The 21545-nt window shown below is 37.2% G+C and overlaps 2 protein-coding genes, 1 long non-coding RNA gene and 1 pseudogene across 5 annotated transcripts; 1 reads left to right on the top strand and 3 right to left on the bottom strand.

Moving 5' to 3' along the window:
* Positions 1-1423: 1423 nt before the first annotated feature.
* Positions 1424-6052, top strand: LOC113284613. Of its 3 annotated transcripts, XM_026534125.1 has the most exons (12): positions 1424-1690; positions 2418-2564; positions 3091-3227; positions 3318-3526; positions 3642-3923; positions 4249-4307; positions 4407-4443; positions 4550-4621; positions 4734-4884; positions 4988-5131; positions 5288-5730; positions 5771-6052. In XM_026534125.1, the coding sequence occupies exons 2-11, from the start codon at positions 2420-2422 to the stop codon at positions 5702-5704; spliced, it is 1653 nt and encodes a 550-aa protein (XP_026389910.1). In that variant the 5' UTR covers positions 1424-1690; positions 2418-2419; the 3' UTR covers positions 5705-5730; positions 5771-6052. The 3 variants fall into 3 exon arrangements, with proteins under 3 accessions (XP_026389910.1, XP_026389908.1, XP_026389909.1); XM_026534123.1 differs by having other exon boundaries at positions 5288-6052; XM_026534124.1 differs by lacking the exon at positions 1424-1690 and adding an exon at positions 1900-2122 and having other exon boundaries at positions 5288-6052.
* LOC113284615 lies at positions 2684-5095 on the bottom strand. Its single transcript, XR_003328286.1, has 3 exons — positions 4962-5095; positions 3625-3838; positions 2684-2972 (listed from the first exon to the last, which is right to left on the bottom strand). It is a non-coding gene; the product is annotated as an uncharacterized LOC113284615 (long non-coding RNA).
* Positions 6053-10824: 4772 nt separating the features above from the next.
* Positions 10825-12473, bottom strand: LOC113278602 (annotated as a pseudogene).
* Positions 12474-14070: 1597 nt separating this feature from the next.
* On the bottom strand, positions 14071-15890 carry LOC113284612. Its single transcript, XM_026534122.1, has 3 exons — positions 15744-15890; positions 15580-15657; positions 14071-14375 (listed from the first exon to the last, which is right to left on the bottom strand). Exons 1-3 carry the CDS (start codon positions 15855-15857, stop codon positions 14346-14348), a joined length of 222 nt encoding a protein of 73 aa, XP_026389907.1. The 5' UTR covers positions 15858-15890; the 3' UTR covers positions 14071-14345.
* Between the last annotated feature and the right edge of the window lie 5655 nt (positions 15891-21545).

Genomic DNA, 21545 nt, shown 5'->3' with positions numbered 1-21545 from the left:
AAAGGGACAAGTAAAAATAACCGTCTTCATTTGCAATTAACTCCCGAAATATACTTATCACTCAATAGAGCGATAAATATATTTAAATTTGTCATTTTTGTTCATTGATCGTCTTGTGATTTTATGTTTATCCTTGCCCATCTCAATGTTGGTTTGGCCACTGGTCACACTGGAGCCACTATTACGGACTGGACATTCAAACTCTAATTTCAGGGGAAAAAGCAGAACCTAACTAATGGAGATTTTAATAAGATTACGCCTACCTTCAAAATAAAATAAAATAAATATATTATGCCTAATTTGTTAGTGGTTGCTGGGGTTACAATTTGGACTTTGAAGCTTTAATGAATGCATGAGGTTGCAGTCTTTCATAAGTTTGACAAAAAAGAGGGAAAGAAAGACGGTTCTTTTAGCATCAAGCTTCCTAAATATAATTTCCTAAGACTGTCAGGTTTCACACGTCAAAAGCCAAACCCCCCATAAAATACATAAAATATTTCTTTTACATGATTCAACTAAAATCTTCTTATTTCATCACTCCCATTTAACAGATTGATAAATAATAGTAGAATTTTCTACGAGCAAATGTGTTATGATACAGTGGTAAAGTCGTTGATAGATAATACAAATGAACTGACGTTGAACAGCACTAGTCACCGGTGCAAATTAAAATTTTTTGTTCTTTAACCTACCTTCCAGGGATTGTAGATAGCTTATAGCTAGTGTCTTCTAATTAATGAATTAAAAACAATTCTCCAAAATATATAATCAGGTATTACTCGAGAAAATGTTATGCTACATATGGCGAGAAAAATATCTATGTTTCTTTTCTAGAATTTTAGTAATTTGTTTGAAAAATCTAAGTGAATATAAATGTCATTGACTGATGGATCCCAGACATTCTAATCTAAAGCGTTGCAAAACCCGTCACTTCACCATGAGATTTTTCACAGGATTTTTCACAATTTTTTTTTTTTTTGCAACTGTTGCTCAAAAGATCTTTAATTTTTATAGAAGTGCCAATTAATTGCTCAACTAAAACGTCATTAGCAACCAACTCATTCATATCATGTTTAGGTTAAAAGAGAAGTAACTAATGGATTAAGTATGAACATGATATCACCACCTCTAGCTACTTTGTATACATATAGACAAGACAAGAGTATTTGACACGGGTCTTCTTCTTCTTCTCCACAAGAAACAAACTAGAATACGTTTTAGACTGTTTAATGACATCATTACATGGGTATTTGCTCAATCTAATTAACAAACTTTTTATTAAATTCATTATTTTGATAAATTTATTTATTTTAGTTTATTTTGTCAAAAAGACTGCTTTTTGAAAAGAAATCAAGATTTAACTTACTATAGAGAGTATATATATACTTTATTTGTGTTGAAAGGAAGTTGTGTATGTGAAAAGTGTTGAAGATTTTCTTGTTTTATCATGACTTTGGTTTCCCCTTTAAATACTCTCGATCATTCTTCAGAGATTTTATTCAGGGGTTTGTAACAGGGTTTTATTTATACACCAAGATTTTCTTTCAATCGAAAAAAAAAAACACAACATTTTCTTGAATGTGTGAGGTTGATGGTGTGACAGTTTCAGACCAGCAGCAGAACTGGATTTCCATCAGCAAGATTTTCTTGATCATATCCTGATCATTTTCAGAGATTTTCTTTTTTCCGGGTAAGTTCAACATTTCAAGATTGATTAATTATCAATTAACAGCATTTTTTAAGAATCAAAAAACATTAATGGCTCTCCATCTTCCAACCAGTACTATCATGCTTGCTTCTTGAATCTCTTAAATGCTTCAGCTACCTGACGTAAGATATCAAGCAGACTGAAGTCAGCCAAGTTTGACTTAGTCAGACGTCTCCATTACTCTTTTAAGTTTTTGTTTCCTGTTCCATGTTTGATCATAATTCCTTTTCATACTAGGATTTCTTTTTTCTACTTCCGATGATTTTAGGAACTGGAATTCCACTTTTATATTCCGTTAGTTTGAAGCCTATATATAAAGGTCTAGTATTGCAACGAAAAATTCAGAAACATTCAACACTATTCATGGCATTGCTATCAGCTTTATTTTCTTCTTTGAAACGTTGCATTTACAAGGTAGCTTCAACCATTCGTTTTTCCTTTCGCTGTTTCTATATTAAGCTTACTTCATGGGTTAGGCTACATAGTTTAGAGTTTTCTTTTCTGGATAATAAGCTTGCTTAATGGGGGTAGGTTCACTGAAAACCACTTTTTTGGTTCTTTAAGTTAGGTTCATGTCATGGGATTAATGGATTGGTCACTGTAGATTTTGCTGATTTAGAATAAGAAATTCCTAAATAAATAATCCTACTTCTTATTTACTTTAATTGTAATGAGCAGGTACATCTTTTTTTTTTTCTTTTTTGAACAGAAATGGGTTCCACAAAATATAATATAAACACAAAATTGTTGACTATTGCAATTCTTGGGTTCTTCTTCGGATTCTTATATTCGCAACAACAAGTGTCGGCTTACAGTGAAACCGACAATCATAACCAATACATCGCCCCTGCACCAGGTGAGAAAATACTAACGGATTATTTAACAAACTCTGGAAACTTTATTTGTGCCGAGCATGTAAACTACTTTTTCATCTCTAAAATCAGTAGTTTTATTCCGGCATTCCAATACTTTTTCTATAAAATCTTTAGTGTCATATATGGTTTCAATTTCAAATTGATCGTCGTCCAATTCCAGTTTTCACAGCCAATAACTACAGAAATTTCAACACGACTTCTTTACAAAATTACGTGCCAGGCAGTAAGCAAATATTAATCTCTCCCATAAACACTGGCACACATACATGTTGGCTGACCTCCCCAATAGAACGGACCGTTCAGTCTCCAAAAGCGGGGAACTGGCAGATAGAATATGGTTAATTTAACTGGTTTAGATGAAAAGGGTGCTCTTGTTGAATCTCAAGTACCTGCCAATATTGAAAGAAACTGTTAGTCTCAGCAGTCAGCACCATATTAACAACACTTCTTTTTGTCTTTAATAGTACTAATCTATATCTCTGTTTGTTTGTTTCTTCTTTGGTTCAGGCGGAAATTTGCAGGCGACAACAAAAATTGTTACAACAGAAGTGAGGGATTTGGGTAATACAGTTAGAGTTGATCCTCTGAACAATTTCAAGAAATATAGAGGTGGCTTTGACATCAAAAACAAGCATTATTGGAGTGTAAGCACTCTCTTTTCCTTCTAAAGTTTGTCAGATAAGAGACTTGCATATGAAAATAGTAACTGACTTGCATATGTTTCCCTCTTTCAGTCTACATTATTCACTGGGATCTATGGATATGCCATTGCAGTGTTTGGCCTCCTACTTGGTTTGGTGTATGGAGTAACTTTACTTTCTACAGCACTGTGTTGCAAGACTAGGAAGACAGTTGGGATCAAGAAAAGACAATTCTATTGTAGCTCTAGATATTGTTCTCTATGGCCGGTTTTCTTGGGTACCGCCCTAACAGTTCTAGCCATGTAAGTCTCCATCGAAAAACTGATTCAATTGTTATATTCTTGTCATATGCTTAGTAAAATGGTGATACATCATCAATCATATTTGTCACACTATTTACCTGTTGTTTCTCTAAAGTGCTGCTTCAGGAGTCGTTCTTGGTGGAAGCTCGAAATTTCATTCGAAAGCAAAGACAATTATGCATATAATTGTAGATATGGCGGATGGAGCATCAGACACATTACATAATGTAACAGGAGCAATGCGAAGCATACCGGATAACCTAGGAACAAATCAAAATAAAACTGGAACATTTGTCTTCCCCAACTCTACAACTGAAAAGATTGATACTGAAGCTTCAGAAATAAGAAGGCAAGCTAAGAAGAACAGAGATATGATCGAAAAAGGTCTCAGCATTATGTAAGTTCTCCCACTATTCACACGTACTTATTCTTATCCAAAATTGCAATCCCAAAAATCCCAACTGCTAATAAATGTAATGAGATGGTTAATCCGAAGAAGATCGGCAAACTAGGAACTATTGCCTTTCTATTTTAGGTAGCCGTCGCAGTTCACAGTTGTCTACATAAGTTTAACAATCTACTTCGGAAGAACTAGAAATCATGTTACTTCCAGTGAACATCTTTTTGAATACTGGATAAGATTTCATCTTAGATCATATAGAAATCTAGGATAGGTTAAGAAACTCTTGATACCCACTCACCAATATGTTTCTATCTTTCAGGTACATAACAACCACCGTAGTTGTTACACTCAACTTAATTGCCCTCATTGCATTGTCTGGTGAGTAAATAAATACTTATTCTGTTCATTGAAAGCAACAAGTTTATCAAATTGATTTCAGAAGATAGTTGTTTAACTCTGAAGTTATCTTTTGTTCAGTTGCTGGAATTCTGAAGTTTCGCCGAGTAATTTACATGTAAGTAAGCCTCAACCACAGTATAACTCTTAATGTGTAAAATAAACACTTTCAACTGGTCGGCAAACCTTTCAGATCAACTCATGTGTACTTCCTAATTGTGCAGGCTTATTATCATTAGCTGGTTATTGGCTGTTCTGTGCTGGGCATACTTTGGACTGTACTATTCTACAGCAATGTAAGGGTTCTACTATTTTTCATTTTTTTGGATCTAAATGAAACTATAAGAGCTGTTGTATTTGTTACTAGCAAAGGAAAGATTCTAATGCAAACAAACTGTTAATTTTCAGGTTTCTCGGTGACACTTGCACAGCTCTTGAAGACTTCCAACTAGACCTTAATAACAGCAGTTTGAGTTCAATTATCCCATGCTATGAATTGCGTTCAGCAAAATCAGTCCTACTCGATACCAGAATAGGAATTTATAATCTCATAAATCAGGTAAGCAATCGCTTATATTTCTAACTGCCAACCTATTCTCATAACAAGATTAATCTTAAAGTAAAAAAGTGTTTCACCTGCTATTTATCTATCCACAATTCAGGTGAATATAAAAATATCAGCTCTGCGGCCATTATTCTCCACAGATCTAAAGCTAGTCTGCAACCCTTTCACGGCTCCTACAGAATACAACTACCAACCAGCAAACTGTCCTGCGAATACTATCCAAATAGCAGACATTCCTCAGGTAAATTAAACAAATAAGCAAAAACATTAACAAACTCAATTATTAGTATGCTTATAGAGAAAAAGTGAGAGAGAACCCAACCTTTTTTTTGTTGTAAAAGTGTAGAATCATCTTCTATAACCAGCTAAAATTTTATTTGTTTCTTTCTGCTTGAAGGTTGTAAAGATATTTTCGTGTTCCAATGGGGATTCCTGTAAAAAAGGGAATTTCGTGTCTGCGAGTGAAGTGGGAAAAGTGGAGGCATATACAAGCTCAATTCAGAACCTATTAGATGCATTCCCTGGTATGGAGAGTCTTGCAGACTGTCAGGTTGTAAAAGATGCCTTTACGGAGATCATCACAAAACACTGCAAGCCTGTGAAGAAATCTGCAAAAATGGTGTGGTCGGCGTTGGTGGTACTCTCATCTCTGATGGTTGTTTTGGTTTCTATATGGACTATAACAGCATTTCATGATAGCAAACATCACTTTGCTCAAGGCTCTATACGACCCCAACTGGCGGGAACTAAATCGGAGGAATTTGAATTACCAAATGCAAGAATCAACAAATCAGAATATCAGTTGGAACCATAACCACAACTCATTTTTTCCTAGAATAGATGAATACAAATATTCGAATTTCGAAGAACCGGAGACTAGATGCAGAGTGTAAAAGGGAAAAGTCAGATGATGAAAAGAAAACCACAGAGAGTTCGAGACCCATAGGAAGGGCCCACCTCAGGTGTTTTTTCATCAGTGCTTTAACCCATCAGCCATTATTACCAGCATCAGTCATGGATTCAAGGATTTACACCCATATATACCATAAATGCTCATGTCTATCATTGAAGCAATTGTATATAATTTACTCACAGCAATGTCAAATTTTTTGCAGTCAAAGCAATCACATAAATATAAGATCAATTTTTGTTTCTCAGCAAAGTTCATCAGACTCAAAATCATCAAGGATGTCACAATATGCAACCAATACATATTTCCACTGATATAATAATAGCATGACCAGCAATCTGTATTGAAAACTGGGCTCTACCGATTGAAAATTCTCTAACAATCAGATGCATAATACATGACAAACTTTCATACTTGCACCAATATAATGGACACACAACTGACAGTGTGTATTTAAATGCTAGGCGTTACCTACAAACTGTTGTTCTTTAGGCATAAGGTTGGCTTCATTTTCACTAAAGCAACGTAAGAACCATAATGCTTCCAGACTCACACGACGTGCCTTTCTACTTGTAAAATATAGTGCAAGTTAAACCTAAATGTAAAGTAGAGGATCTATGCTTCTGCTCTAAGTTGTCCTCATAAAAGGAGCACTATATATGCTGCTGAATACTAACTATTAGGAAAAAAAACTGCATAATCATAACAAATTAAGGACACAACAAACAAAGAAACAATAGCAAAGAGAATAATCCACAATGGAAAAACTCAAGACACAGCCAACAGACAAAACCATCCACTGAAAAATGAAAACCTATTAGTATTCTCCAATCCACAGCATCGAACTGGTATGCCAAGCAAATTACCTACTCCACAAGAGTACCAAAGGTATACCCCTAACATATTTGATACTCCTAGGATAATTTATCAAAGCTAGTCGCGAATTTAGTAGCATTAATTGAACCCCACAAGTACATACCCAAGAACAATGTATCCAGAAGGCCAAAAACTAGAACGAAATGTAGAATTTTCAATGTCACAAAGACCCAGAATGGGATTCATCACTATTTGCAATACCTAAAAAAATTCAACCAAAAAAATGTTGTGCATACAAGTAGGGATTTGTTCTCTTTCCAAAAAAAAATAAAAACATAAAAAAGGATTTGTTAACCAAAATTTCTCACTTGCAAAATCCGATTTAAGAAAACATATATATATATATATGTACCTGAGGTGAGATTCCGTTTGATGAAGTTCAAGCGATTGAAGCATCAAAATCCTTGCTTCCAGACGCCCCTCATTCTTCTCTATGAAAATTCTTCATCCTCCTTCTTCTCTCTTTTCTGCAATCTGGGATTCTCCAAAATACCTACACCAACCCTTCATTGTGGAGCCGTCGAAGAAATCTGACTCTTAATCGATACCCATCAATCAGATTCATCATTCCTAGACTATGAATCAGTATACCCCCAACATTGATTTTTTGGTCAATGGCTCTGGGTTAAGTTAACGGGTTAACTGGACCTATGTTGGGAAAGAAAGGAGCAAGGCGCTCTCCTAGACACAACCAATTACAAATATAGATCATACCATCTCAGTTGATTACTTAAGATTGGTTTCACTGATAAAAGTCATACATATATAAAAGTCAGGCCTTGTGAATAGTTTTACCAAGAACATAAACAAGTCACGAGTGGTTATAGTAAACACACATATTGGTAATCCAAAGATTTGCAATGAATAACAATACCAATAAGCCTAGCGATTTCCCTTTCGATTCACAAAACAAGTTCATGAATTTACTTCCTTTAAACGAATGTGAAACATTGTTTCCTAGGACGAAATCTTCACCATACCCATATACATAATCACAATAGCATTCATACGATTATGTCGATGTCTTATATAAGAAGTTCAAAAGATAAGCGTTATACTTCGTATTGTATTCCTTAATACTATGTCTAACTAGAGTGGCATACACAGCTTCGCAGTTATGTTTTCAATATGCACGACTTGAAAGATACGTTAGGAATGAAAGAGTTCAAGTCAAAATATTACTAACCTCAAAAAGAATGATGATGTCGTCGATGTATCTCTTTACTTCTTCGCATTCTTCAAGTCTTCATGTAATGCTTGTATGTCTCATATTCTAATACTTTCAACCTAACCTGTACGAAGTTGACTCTAGCATATAGTCAAGCGACTCTGTAAATGGGTTTTGGTTCACTAAAATATGACAACCAAACTTGACATACCAGTGCTTGGTGGGTTCAACCGAGGTATGCTCTAACAATCTCCCCCTTTGTCAATTTTAGTGACAAAACTCTTACATCATATGGATAAACAAATTACAAGAATTCATTATACACACGCTTGATTCGAAGTTTCAACAGCACAATAACCTGCATAGATTCAATCCTTAAATGTCGTTGTTGATATTATAATAACAAATCTAATACTCCCCATAAACGTAAGATAGGTAGATTTTCAATCCGCATGTCTTTGTTATTCCCTTTGTAGTTAAGATAACCACAAGTATTAATATGATATTTTACTCCCCCTTAGTATATACTTTACTCTTTTGGTTAGATAAACGTTTAAGCACCATTGTCCTTTCCTTAGTGATACCAAATCAATACCAATATCACTTGTTTACTCCATATATTTCTCCCCCTTTTTGTCAGACAATGACAAAGGTACGAGCAAATAAAGGACAAACCAAAAGGATCTTACAAATCTCAAAAGACTTGCAAAATCTATAAGAGTTAAGCATGAGGGTTCCACACATCATTTCAGATAACCAATATCAAAACCGAAACTACAAAGTAATTTTTGTTTTGATTTGTTACCAAAGAAACAATTACCCGAAGCAATTTTCCTTAATAGTTTAGCAAATCAAAAATCGACTAAGCACTTTAGTTCTTTTGCTAAACCGATTGTAGAAATATAATCGCTTGTTCGATAAGACCAAAATAAACATCAGAATTAACTCTATTTTTCTCACCAGGATCTAATTATTCGCATAAATAACTTAGACCTTTCACTTTTAAATAAGACAAGTACTAAGTTTTTTTAACTAGCATTTCTTGTTAAGGCATTCGATTAGACTTGAATAACCGAAACCTTCACTTTGATAAGTCTAACTAAGATTGGAATTAACTTAGTTTCTCTTATCCGGAATCCAATTGGACTAAACAATTGATCCCGAAAACCTTTTCTTAAGCCATAAACAATCCACACAAACCAAATATATCAACTTGTATAATCATTTATCTCAACCGGAAGCAATTGAAACAATCATAGACATTATAGTACCACAATTACACCATAATTTTGTAAGCCTAAACAATTGATATCAAACCATAAAGCAAGATAAAAATATTTTTTATTAACCGGAAACAATTGAATCACACAGACATCCATACACAAATAATGGATAAACATCAATTGTACCGAAATTTTGTTAAGAAAAAGCAATAAATATATGCAATAAAAGCAGGCTTTTCTTATTAAACAGGAAAACGATTAACTAACAAATTCGTTACCTCAAGTTCCACATCCTCATCTCCCCTTAAGATATGTCATTAAGCGCATGTTCAAATAGAACTCCCTCCCATTAATGTTGTCATCCTTTCGCAAGACAAAAGAACAACAACAAAGAGCAACCTTTACGAGAGAAAGGTTGAAAATCGGTTTTAACTAATGCGATGCAAAAGTTGAAACTCCGAAACACATATGCTTTTATGCTAGGTAAATTATTTAGTGGTAACGATAATGTGGTGGTGGGTATTGGTGAGACTGATGAAGTGGTAACGATAATGTGGTGGTGAGAAGTAGTGGTAGTAGGGTGAGAAAAGGTGTCCTAAGATAGGTAAATTATTTAGTCACCCTTGGTTAATTTATATTTGTTTTGTTTTAATTTGATATTAGTTTTCAAATTACTTTTTTTTTTAATTTTTTAAAATTGAAACAATTTTTAAAGGCCAGATTTTTCCAAAAAAGAAGATGTTGTGATTTTAAGATTTGTCGGGTAGGGGGCAGGAAGAAAAATGAAACCTATAAAAAAAATGACCAAACACAAGGCTACACGCGAATTAATTGTAATCGGTTAAGTTTCTCACATCTCTCTTTATTCCCCTTTTTTTGTCATGGTTTCTGTTTCCGTCATTATTTCTCCCCTACTTCATGGGATTATGCAAGGCTATGCGTGAATTAATTGTTATCAATTCAGTTTCTCACATCCCTCTTTATTCCCATTTTTTGTCATTTCTCCCCAACTTCGTGTAATTATGCATGCTTGAGAAATATTTCATGATAATAGGTAAAGAGACGAGAAAAGAAATATCAAAAATTAAGTATTATTATAAATTTTAGGAAAATGAATAAACACAAATCTACGTTAATTGGGAACCCAACAATTTATATCAAAGAGAAAAAATGCTAACAGATTTTGTAAGATTAATCTAATTGATTTTAAAGTAATTTTAGGTGTTTTTAGTTTTGTTACAAGTTTGGTGAATGACCTTTGATGATATTTTTTTGAAGTAGTGGACGAAGTAATGTTCTACTGCCCATAGAATTTGCTCTAATGATTAACTATGTTTGTCCCAAAGGGTTGTACGACTTACATACACAATATTAAAAGATTCGAGGATAAGGACGTGTTTATTAACTAACTCCTAAAAACATTTAGACCTGGATCAATCGGTTCGATTCTTCTCAGACAATTACGACATGTAATGAATCGATGGATACATTTGAAACACATATTCTTGTCTGTGCCGTCACGACACGGATTGAGACCTAGTGTGACTATAAACAGAAGTTGGACATAATTTTGAAACAGACCAAAATGGAATAGAGGACATTATTTTTAAAAATGAGGGAGTACTATCTTCCGCCATTTAGGGCCATAACAAGCTTTTGCTATGAAATTATGATTTTAGTTTTGAGTTGTGGCTTCTAATAATAGGATCATAATAAAAATTCAGTTGCATGATTTAGAACGAAATGGTAACACATATTTATTTGCAAATTATGAAGGACATACAATGGAAATTTTATATGAAAAACACAATCGGAGAAACATCGAAATGAATTACATGACTTGTTCAATGCCCAGTTTACCCATACTCCGTAGAGTACTTTCTATTAAGACTTTTGCATTTACTTTTATTATGACCGGCAAATTTATTGAACTCCAAATTGTTGTTGAACCTGAATATGGAATTCGCTCCCATCTTAATTTCTATTAGTGAATAAAGAAAGACTCGTTTTATTTTTGCGGCAGCAATATAGCCGATTGCTGAACTTATACCATTCTCATAGAACTTAAAAAGTGGTAGAAGAATTAGACGCTGGCCCAGTCATACACTCGCTTTCCTTGAAAATAGTTTTCATAGAAAGCTTCAAGAAAATCTTTTCACCTTAACTCCTTCCTATACTTTCTAGGATCAACGATCAACGCAGCGACAGGTTCAATTTCATTATCGATATGTGGTGCATAAAACATAGCCAAAGAAATTCTTGTCCGTTCAGTATTTGTTACTACGCTGTGTAGTGGGCTCTTGAAGATTCCATTACTAATTATTTGCAATTGATCCCCAAGGTTAACAAGCAGAGCCCCAGGCATGCATGGAACACTAACCCATTGATCATTTATATGAACTTGAAGACCTTCTACTTCTGGGTCTTGCAGAAGGACAGTTATTGCTCCACCATCTGTATGAGGTCTTAAGCCGTAAACAAGTTCTGGTCTAGAACAAGGAGGATAAAAATTAATATGTCTAATCACGCTTTGTCGATCACTCCGAGATGGTCGATGAAGCCATTCTCTTCTAATCCTACTGATTTGGCCATCGCCTTTAAAATGATCTCCGATACTGATCTCGTCTGAACACTATATTCATCCAATGTTCTTCTGCAGATCCGCTCACACAATTACTAACTATTATTAGGCTTGAAAAATATTAAACTTTTGTTTCATTTGTTTGTTCTTAGTACCTGAAATCATCACCAGGACAGTACTGGAGGTTTCGGTCTTCGACTGGTTCGATTAAGAGGCTTAGGAAGTCGTTCCAGTCGAGAACCATATTGTCATCAATATCTGGTTTAATGGAATCACACCCAAATCCCTGGAAGTCAGAGTTCTCATGGTCTTTAGATACGGAGTACTTTTGTTTCTCTTCTAAAGGAAGATGAAAGAACTGCTTGGAAACTTTATACACATTACCGAGGAAATTTTGCGGAATAGTATGCCCTATTGCCTGAAAATCCATTATCCAAAAAAGACTAACACATTAAAAATTTCCTTTGATTTAGAGATGTTATAACAGCAGATATGGAAATAGCACAAAACTTATACCTGAAACATGCCCCATGAAATCAAAACAGATTTTAGCTTCTCCATCTCTTCTTGTTTCTCTTTGATAGGTGCATCGGCTGTGAAACGACTAACATCAATTATCGGAAGTGATAAAGAATCATCTGCAGTTACTTGCTTCCGCATAACATTAACAATATCTTTCTGGATATAGTTTTTAGGTGGTTCTTCTCCACTGACTGCAAGTTCTTGGACATACTAACTTCAATTGTGCAGTCTGTGACTGAAATGGTGATGATAGGACCCCCTCGGTATTCATGATAACAATTTTCAGTTTTTGATCGGATTCAAATAGGGAAGGAAAGAATGGCTATAACAATATCTTAATTTTCAGTTGTGTGCGCTATATATAGGCAAGGTGCACATGAAGGCTATGCATGCATGTGAGGTGAAACTGATAATGTTTACGTATTATTAATCTAACAATCGTTCAATTCAGTTCAAGATCAAATTCAGCTTTTCTCTTTTGATTAATCTGATCTGACATATAATAAAAAAAATAATAAATTGGGGATGATTTGATTTATTTAATTTATGAATAGCAAAAAACACAAAACAAGAGGACCTATGTAAAGAAAACGTACAACCCTCTAATGCAACAACCCATCAGTGTTCAAGAAAATCAGTTAAGTTGTGTCAATTAACTGTACGTTGATCAACTATATGTGCTACTCATGCAACTATAATCCACAAAAAATAGTTGATCAGAGTTCAAAAGGTGAGAATACAAGAGGAAATTTTTTGCTTTTCCCGCCATTGTGGCCCTATATGATCTGTACCGTATCTTTGTTCGTACGATGATATGTGCCCTCTATTTGTTTATTTTTGATTTTTTTTTGCTTTTCGTACAAGGATATCTTTGATTCCCGCATGGAGAGAACTTTTTAAAACTGTTGGAAGACAATCGTGGAACGCCATTGTTCCATGACAAATTGGGGTCCTCGATCCAAGAAATATCCCAACGGGTTGTCCACTCTCTCGAGAACATAAGACTTTTAACATGTAGCTTGAACGATAAACGTGGAACGTGCGATTCAAAACTTTTCGTTTGATTGACTACGGTCTACGAACGATCGACTACGAACTGCTACGCCGCTCAGAGTTGCGTACTCATGCATGACTAGATGCACAATGCAACAAGAGAGTGTTGATACATGTTGGTCCTCTCCCAACATATCAACGAAGAGGAATAGACTTTGTGGTTGATCACTGTTGTGATTGGTTGTAGATGCTTGGAACTCACTTGTTGGATCTCTATGTACATAGGGATATGATTTCCACGGCAGTTATGCTTCATTCTTAATGAAAAAAATTAAAAACACAAAAAAAATAAAAAAAATCATACGCATTTGTCATCTCTGCTAGCGCTAGAAAGTACAATAGAACCAAATAAAAGTGTAGTTATATGATTCCAAGGGAACGATCTCAAGATTGGTTTATCAGAGACTTTTTATACAACAAAGGTAGAGAAAACCAAAATTATCAAAAAAAGATCAGGAAATTTTGATTTTGAGCAATCAATAAGAATATCAGTTGGAACCATAATCAGGAGTTACAAAATAAAAAGAAAACGACCGAGAGTTTGGGACCCAAAAAATGGGCCAAGCCCAGTCTTTTTTCACCCATCAGCCATTATCACCATGTGTATTGTGTACAAGGTTTTACACCATTGTATACCATAAGAGCTCATGTCTTTCATTGAAGAATGTCACACTCTCTGCGGTTAAAGCAATTACATACATATAAACTCAACCTCGGATTTCATTTTCTATGCAGTTAAATCAGACTCATCATGTATGCCAAAATATGCAACCAATTAGTGTTCCCACTGATTCAAAATGCTGAGCACTGCCAATTCAAAAACTATTCAGTGATCAGATTCATAATATGCATTCAAGTTTCATATTTGGATTAATATAACTGATGCACACCTGACAATATGTATTTCAAAACCTTGGCTATTAGATTATTGTTTAACAGAAGTAGACTCTGTTGTTCTGCAGACATAAGATTGTTTTCATTTCATTACAACAAAGCTAGAAACATAATGCTCCCAGAGTCTCAGCACCGGTCTTTAAACTTGTGAAATATACACCAAAAACACGTAAGCTTTTATCCCATGAAATGGTCGCAGAATTTAAACCCAAACGTAACATAGAGAATCTAAGCTTCCGCTCTAACTTGTCCTTCATCCTGTCATTGAATTACAAGTTACTCATTACAATAGCAGGAAATATTACAGAGCTCTATTACTAAAGTTTAAGAACTACGAGACCAGGAAGCAACACATCAAGAGTTGAAAGACTGCAAAAAGAAATGCTAATGGCTAGTTCAAACCAGTACCAACTTGATGTTTTCGATTCACAAACAGAAACTTGGAAGGTATCTGCTGGTGATCCCCTCATTGCATCATATGATACATTTTCTAGGCCAGGTGTGTTTTGGAACGACTCGTTGCATCAGATCAACGTAAATGAGTTTGGCAGTTCAGTTGGATTAATAAAAGTAAGTCTATTGTTTATTTCAATATATCCAGCAAGAGCTAGTAAAAGAACAAGCACTGCCACCATTACCAAATATTGATGACTTGCTTGCAAGTAAGATATGATATTTTGGCGAGTACAAGGGCCATTTGCATCTTGTACCAATTTAAAAGTTGCACTGTGCTACTACATAATAGGTATTTGATAAGTAAGGACGAAGTAATCAAATAATCAACAAAAAGAGAAGACCAGCCAAAGCTCAAAACACAATTGGTATTCAGGTTATAACCCCTCAAGTGTGAGCAAAAAAGCATCGGAAACTCCTTTTACCCAACAACGGTTTACCCCCAAGCCTCAAGGTATAGACCCTCAAGTTTGAACCGCCCAAAACGCAAGCAATTGGGTTGATAACGAATCAGTAACCACACACACAAGTTGATCTACAACAATACCTCAAAACAGGGTAAGGTGAAAGATTCTACTTATCACCCTAACTAATACTTTCCCAAAACCAATTTTGCACGGATGCAGACAATGAGAGACAAATGTACAATTCTCAATGGAGTTTTCTAGGGTTGCACATTGATTTGGGTTCACAGAACCCACTTGGATGCCCTATTTACCTTTGGAGGATAGGCGACTCGTTGGAATGGATTCCAGGCATATACAGTGATTAGAGCATCGCTTGCATTCTAACATTTTTGTTTTGAATGCCAGATATCCCCAGTATGGAATTCAAACACTAAGCATAACAATATTGAGTAAATGTCAACAAAAAGTAAAGGGTTCATGTCAACATTATTGATAACTAAATGATTTTCTCTGCATAAGGGTTTATTTACTAAACTTTCCCAACCCAAAAGAACCCTAAATCTCGAACTTAGAATCAATCAAAAACTGGTATAAAATCTTACCTGAGCTGATTCCTTCTGAAGTTTAAGAGATTCAAGAGTAGAAATCCTTGCTTCTAATGCATCGAATTTGTGTTTCACCTGACAAGAAGCAAGAAAAATAAAAAACTCAGAAAAAAAAAAATCAAATCAAATTTGGAAAAAGGAGAGAGGAGTTAGAGATTTACTTCTGAAGTGAGAGAAATTCGTTCAGTGAGCAAATCTTTCCAAAAAAACTGTGCAATTGCAGCTCCAGTTACACAGAAACCAAATCCAAACGAAACTAATCGAGTTCTCATCATTTTTTCTTTCTTCTTCCTGAAAGAATTAGAGAATTTTCGCCCTAAAAAGAAATTTTACACACTTCGGTAGGGATATTTATGACATTTCGGATCATTATCAGCATTGGACATCAAAAGGCCCAGTGAATAAGGCCTGGAGTGGTGAGGCTGTTGTTGACGCGTAACGTGTCCACTGGCACTGTGGATCCGATCTTGCGCCAAGAGTTCTCGTGGCATTTCAAAATAAATTCAAAATGCAGCATACTAACTGGTTATTTTACTGATGGTAGTACTGGCAGTATGGATCACTGCTTCTTGCTGTCAAAATGGAGCTTATTTAAGAGCTTAACAACAATGTTTCGAGTGTGAGTGTCTATGGAATGCCTATATAATAAGGAGCCCGGGAGGGAAGGACTGTAAATTATTGGAAATCAAAGAGCTTGTGTGATGCAACTGCAACCATACGTCAACCCAACCGCGCAACAACTGCATCCCTCCGCATTGTTTTGTTACTTGGATTTTCCTTCGTAGAAAGGCGGAAACCAATGTCAGGCTTGCTTCTTGGTGTTTTGAGGTGAAACCGCTTATTGTTTTGCACTAATACTTGATCGGTGACTATTTTGTAAAATGAAGTCTAGGCAAATGTGGAATTTAATAAAAAGATTGGAAATGATTATTATTAAAAAAATCTGGCTAGTTTGCGGCTTTGACCATTTATTTGGGACATACACCCTATCTTTTATAAATGGCTATGGGGTGTCAAAAATCTTTTTTAAAAAAAAGATTAATACAGCCCCAAATTAATTCTTAAAACTAACTTATATAAATCTTAATCCTTACAATTTTCAGTAATAAAATCAAAAACATAAAAACCTAAAGAGAAAAAAATTTCTATTCTCATCTATTCTTTCCAAATTCCATAAACCCTAATCAATTTTTTTTTATAATCTTCTTCTCTAATTAACGATCTCCGATCCAACCATGAAAAGGTAAATCTCCATCAACCCATTCTAGTATTCGATTTTATTCACTGATTTACATGTTTAAAACTTCAATTTTGAGGTCTGATTTTCTAAGAGTCGGTTTATGTTGATATATCGTATCAACCGATTCTGGGTTTTGTTCTTCGACCATGAAGAGCATGCAGAGTAATCGATTTATAGGATGATTAGCATCGATAGATTCTGGGTTTGAAATCTGAATATGAAAAGACATCACCAAAATCAGTTTATAAGTTAATTAGCATAAACCGGTTCTGGGTACTAATATTATTTTTTGACTCTGCGATCCCAACATGATACTTTCTCGCCGTGTCAGGAAAAATGATATTTTCCCTCCGTATTAGGAAAAACGATATTTTCGCGTCGTTTCAGGAAAAAATTTCGCGCCATGTCAGGAAAAATGATACTTCCGCGCCGTGTCAGGAAAAATGATATTTTCGCGTCGTGTCAAGAAAAATGATACTTTTGCCCCGTGTCAAGAAAAATGATACTTTCGCGCTGTGTCAAGAAAAATGATACTTTCACCCCGTTTTGGAAAAGAGATAATTTCACCCTTTGTCAGCAAAAGTGATACTTTCACCCCTTGTCGGTAAAAGTGATACTTCACCCTGTGTGTCAGATAAATGATACTTTCACCTTTTCAATTTCAGGTATTTTAGGTAAAAAAAAATCTGTGAAAGTATCTCTTTTTATGATACAAAGGTAGTATATGCTAAAAATATCATTCAAACAAAAAAAAAGATGCATAATGAATTATTGAACCACTACAAAATATGCATAACAGTTTATACAGTCGTATTTTGGTCCATGCGTCCACTAAGTTGGTTATGCAACCACTAAAACAATGTATATGTGTTGAATTCTTAATAGGATCATATGTCCCTTTTCTCATTAATCTCAAACTATATATATAGGTTACAATAGTCGGCATTGCCTTGACTCTCAAGGAATTATTTTCCTAGAATAACTCAGTTTACCTATCATTTGAGGGTGAAAACGATTTCTGCTGATTTTGGTAATTTCGGGTGTGCGGGTGAGAAACGAGTTTAATCCCTAAACAATGTACTGCAAGAGAGTACTTTAGATTCGAGAGATCAATCTGTACAAATCCGGCCTAAACCAAGAAATGGCCGTTCCAGACTTTCTTCGGTCACAAAGTGAAGGAGAAGGTTTGGTTTTGGGGAGGGAAACAAAGAGAGTGTTGAGACCAGAATAGTTGATTCTGGAAGAGTAGTTGTTTCACGACTTGTATCAGAAAGTGGGAAGCTAAAAGATGGAAAGCTAGCAAATATTTTCTGAGTGTTGTATCCTCCTGACCCGAACTTGTTGTTCGGTGGAAATAGGTAAGACCTATTTATACAAGTCGAAGTGAAACGTACTCTGGTCCCGTAAGAAATGAAAAACGGATGAGTAAATGGGAGCAGGTGGTAACTGGTAACGCCTGGAATTGATGTTTCATAAAAGAAAGTTTTTCACCATTACTCCCTGTATTTACTAACCGCCTCATCCTTATGACATTGTCTAATAACGGGCGTAGTGTACACCGCACGCTGTAAACCGCCAAACCAATACCCAATGAGCATCCCCCAATTTGTGACATGTGTTGATGTCTCGAGTGTTTTTGTGGAAAACATGTAGCATGTTCTTTTTCGGCAAGTTGAGCTTGGGAGACTTGCCGGCTCGGTGGTGACCTTCAACAGTAGAGATTTTGCATCTTGAGAGGAAGGGTAGCCGTTGGTTATTGCAACCCTTCGTTTGGTATCCAGTGACATGAAAGCATGGCCGGTACGGCTTTAATATGTCCTAGTTTAGGGGCGGCTAAAAGTTAGGGTTTTGGCTTTGTTTGGACGCGACCAAACTAGGGCTTGGCGTCGGGTTAAAGGTTTCCATGCGTTAGCTGGTAACCTTGGACGGCTAAGATTTGCATCTTAGATGGAAAAGTGGTCGTTGATCTTCGCAAGCCTTTTTTTGGTAGCAGCATAGGGATGGCCGGCATGGTATGGCGCGACAAGGTGGTTAGCATGCCATTGGCACATGTGGCAAGGCTGGCATGCCTTGGCGCGGTTTGGGCGTGGCCAAAACAAAGGTTTGGCGTTGGGCCAAAGGTTACCATACGTTGGTTGGCGACCTTGGACGGCTAAGATTTGCATCTTAGATGGAAGGATGGCCGTTGATCATCGCCAGCCTTTGTTTCGGTAACCGCATAGGGAAGGCCGACAAGGTGGCTGGCATGCCATTGAAACATGTGGCACGTCCGACATTCCTTGGCGCGGTTTGGGCGTGACCAAAACTAGGGTTTTGGAACAAAGGTTACCATGCTTTGGTTGGCGACCTTGGACGGCTAAGATTTGCATCTTAGATGGAAGGATGGTCGTTGATCGTCGCAAGCCTTTGTTTTGATAACCGCATAGGGACGGCCGGCATGGTATGGCGTGACAAGGTGGCTGGCATGCCATTGGCACATGTGGCATGGCTGGCATACCTTGGCGCGGTTTGGTCGTGGCCAACACAAAGGTTTTGAGGTTGCGCCAAAGTTTACCATGCGTTGGTTGGCGACCTTGGACGACTAAGATTTGTATCTTAGATGGAAGGGTGGTTGTTGATTGTCGCACGCCTTCGTTTTGGAAGCCGTAAAGGGAAGGCCGGCATGGCATCGATTAGGCGCGGCAAGGTGGATGACGCGGCATGCCATTGGCACACGTGGAATGGTCGGCATGCCTCGGCGTGGTTTAGGCGCGGCCAAACTAGGGTTTTGGCGTTGGGACAAAGGTTACCATGCGTTGGTTGGTGATCTAGGACGGCTGATATTTGCATCTAAGATGGAAGGGTGGCAGTTGATTGTCGCTCGCCTTCGTTTTGGCAGCCGTGAAAAGGAGGCCGGCATGGCATTGCTTAGGCGCGGCAAGGTGGATGACGCGGCATGCCATTGGCACATGTGGCATGGTCGGCATGCCTTAACGTGGTTTAGGCGCGGCCAAACTAGGGTTTTGGCGTTGGGCCAAAGGTTACCATGCGTTGTTTGGCGACCTTGGACGGCTAAGATTTGCATCTAAGATGGAAGGGTGGTCGTTGATCATCGCACGCCTTCGTTTTGGTAGCCGCATAGGGAATGCCGGCATGGTATGGCACAACAAGGTGGTTGGCATGCCATTGGAACATGTGGTGCGGCTTGCATGGTTGGCATGCCTTGGCGCGGGGGTGAGGCTGGCATGGTTTGCATGCCTTGATGTCATGTCAGATGTACAGTTTTACGATTTTGACCCTAAGCTTAAAACCACCATCAACATTAAGTCCCCTGCTTAGCGCGAAACAGGAGCATTGTTGCGAGGTAAGCATAAGATGGTGACAGGCGAGGACAAAAATCGAAATGACAGGTCTTGAAAAGATGGTCAGGAAAGTCCGACTAACCTTTTTCGAGAGGTCATGAGAGTTCATGATCCTCATGTTCGGCGGCCTTGCGTAGATTCTATTTGTGGTGTAGACCGTGAAGTGGTGAGATGAAGATCGTCGGCTTAATCTGTCCATGTGTCACCTTGGCTGGGTTAGGGAACATCATGACGCTGTCTTGGCGAGTTTTTGGTGTTGGCGCGGCAAGTCATGCCGCAGACGGCTTGGCATGGTGGGGCCAAGGTAATGGCGCAGACGGCTTGGCATGGTGGGGCCAAGGCAAGGCGCGGTTTGGTGAGGCAAAGCATGTGGACGGCTTGGCGTGGTGGGGCCAAGGAATGGTGCGGACGGCTTGGCATGGTGGGGCCAAGTCAATGGCGTGTTTTGGTGAGGAAAAACATGCGCGGACAGCTTGGCATGGTGATTTTTATTCGCGGGCCCGGTTGCCTCTTTTCTTTACTTGATTCAAATAGGAAGTCATTTCCTTATTCAAACTCCCAAGTACCACGCTTATAAAAGGGGGCCGGCCTCTCCTTTTATTTCACACCTTTATATTTCTTTTTATTTTGTCCGTGTGGTAACAGTAAAGCGGACGAGCGAATCCCAAGTATGTCTTCCAGCACTTCCTCTTTAACTTGTTTTTTCTTGTTTTCTTGTGTTAGTGCAAACCCTAGCTGTAGGCATACCTTTTCATGAAATTGTAAAAATATTGTTCTTTTGTGTTGGTATGAATCCTAGCTGTAAATATGCTTTGCGTGAACTTGTAGTAACATTTAGGCGTGAATACCGTAGTAATGTTGGCCGCCTCAGTTACTATGCAAAGTAGGCATGCATGAGCTAGTAACTGTCATTCCATTCCCGTGTAAACCTAGATCCTAGGGTTTCCTCCCTTTTCCTGGCGCGGCCGTGTGTATTGTTCCCATGGTGGGGCGCGCCTCCTCGTCCGGGCGCAAATTTCCTTCTGCTGGGTACGGCCTTGGTATGAGGTGGTGATGCAGGGTCTGTCAGTCCCCATTTATTTGCTCATGCGCATTATGACTTTGCAACAAATTGGTTTGCGTCCAGGATGGATCTCCTGTGTCTCATAAAATAATTTCCATGCACTTTCCGTAATAATTTCTCTTCGTATTGTTCCATTGTAGTTATTTCGAAGGTGAAAGTAGCGTGAGAGAATTTCGTTAGGATGTCATTTGAGAAAATTTATGTCGTACCGAAAGATGTTGGCAATTCCAAGCCAAACATAGACGACGAGTTCTTTAAAACATCCGCCACAATTAGGAAAAATCATCCCAAGTATGTGTCGATTCTTCTGACTGGTCCG

The sequence above is a fragment of the Papaver somniferum genome, chromosome 5 (assembly GCF_003573695.1).
Source record: "Papaver somniferum cultivar HN1 chromosome 5, ASM357369v1, whole genome shotgun sequence".
Taxonomy (NCBI): Eukaryota; Viridiplantae; Streptophyta; class Magnoliopsida; order Ranunculales; family Papaveraceae; genus Papaver; species Papaver somniferum.
This window is presented reverse-complemented; position numbering and strand designations above follow the sequence as displayed.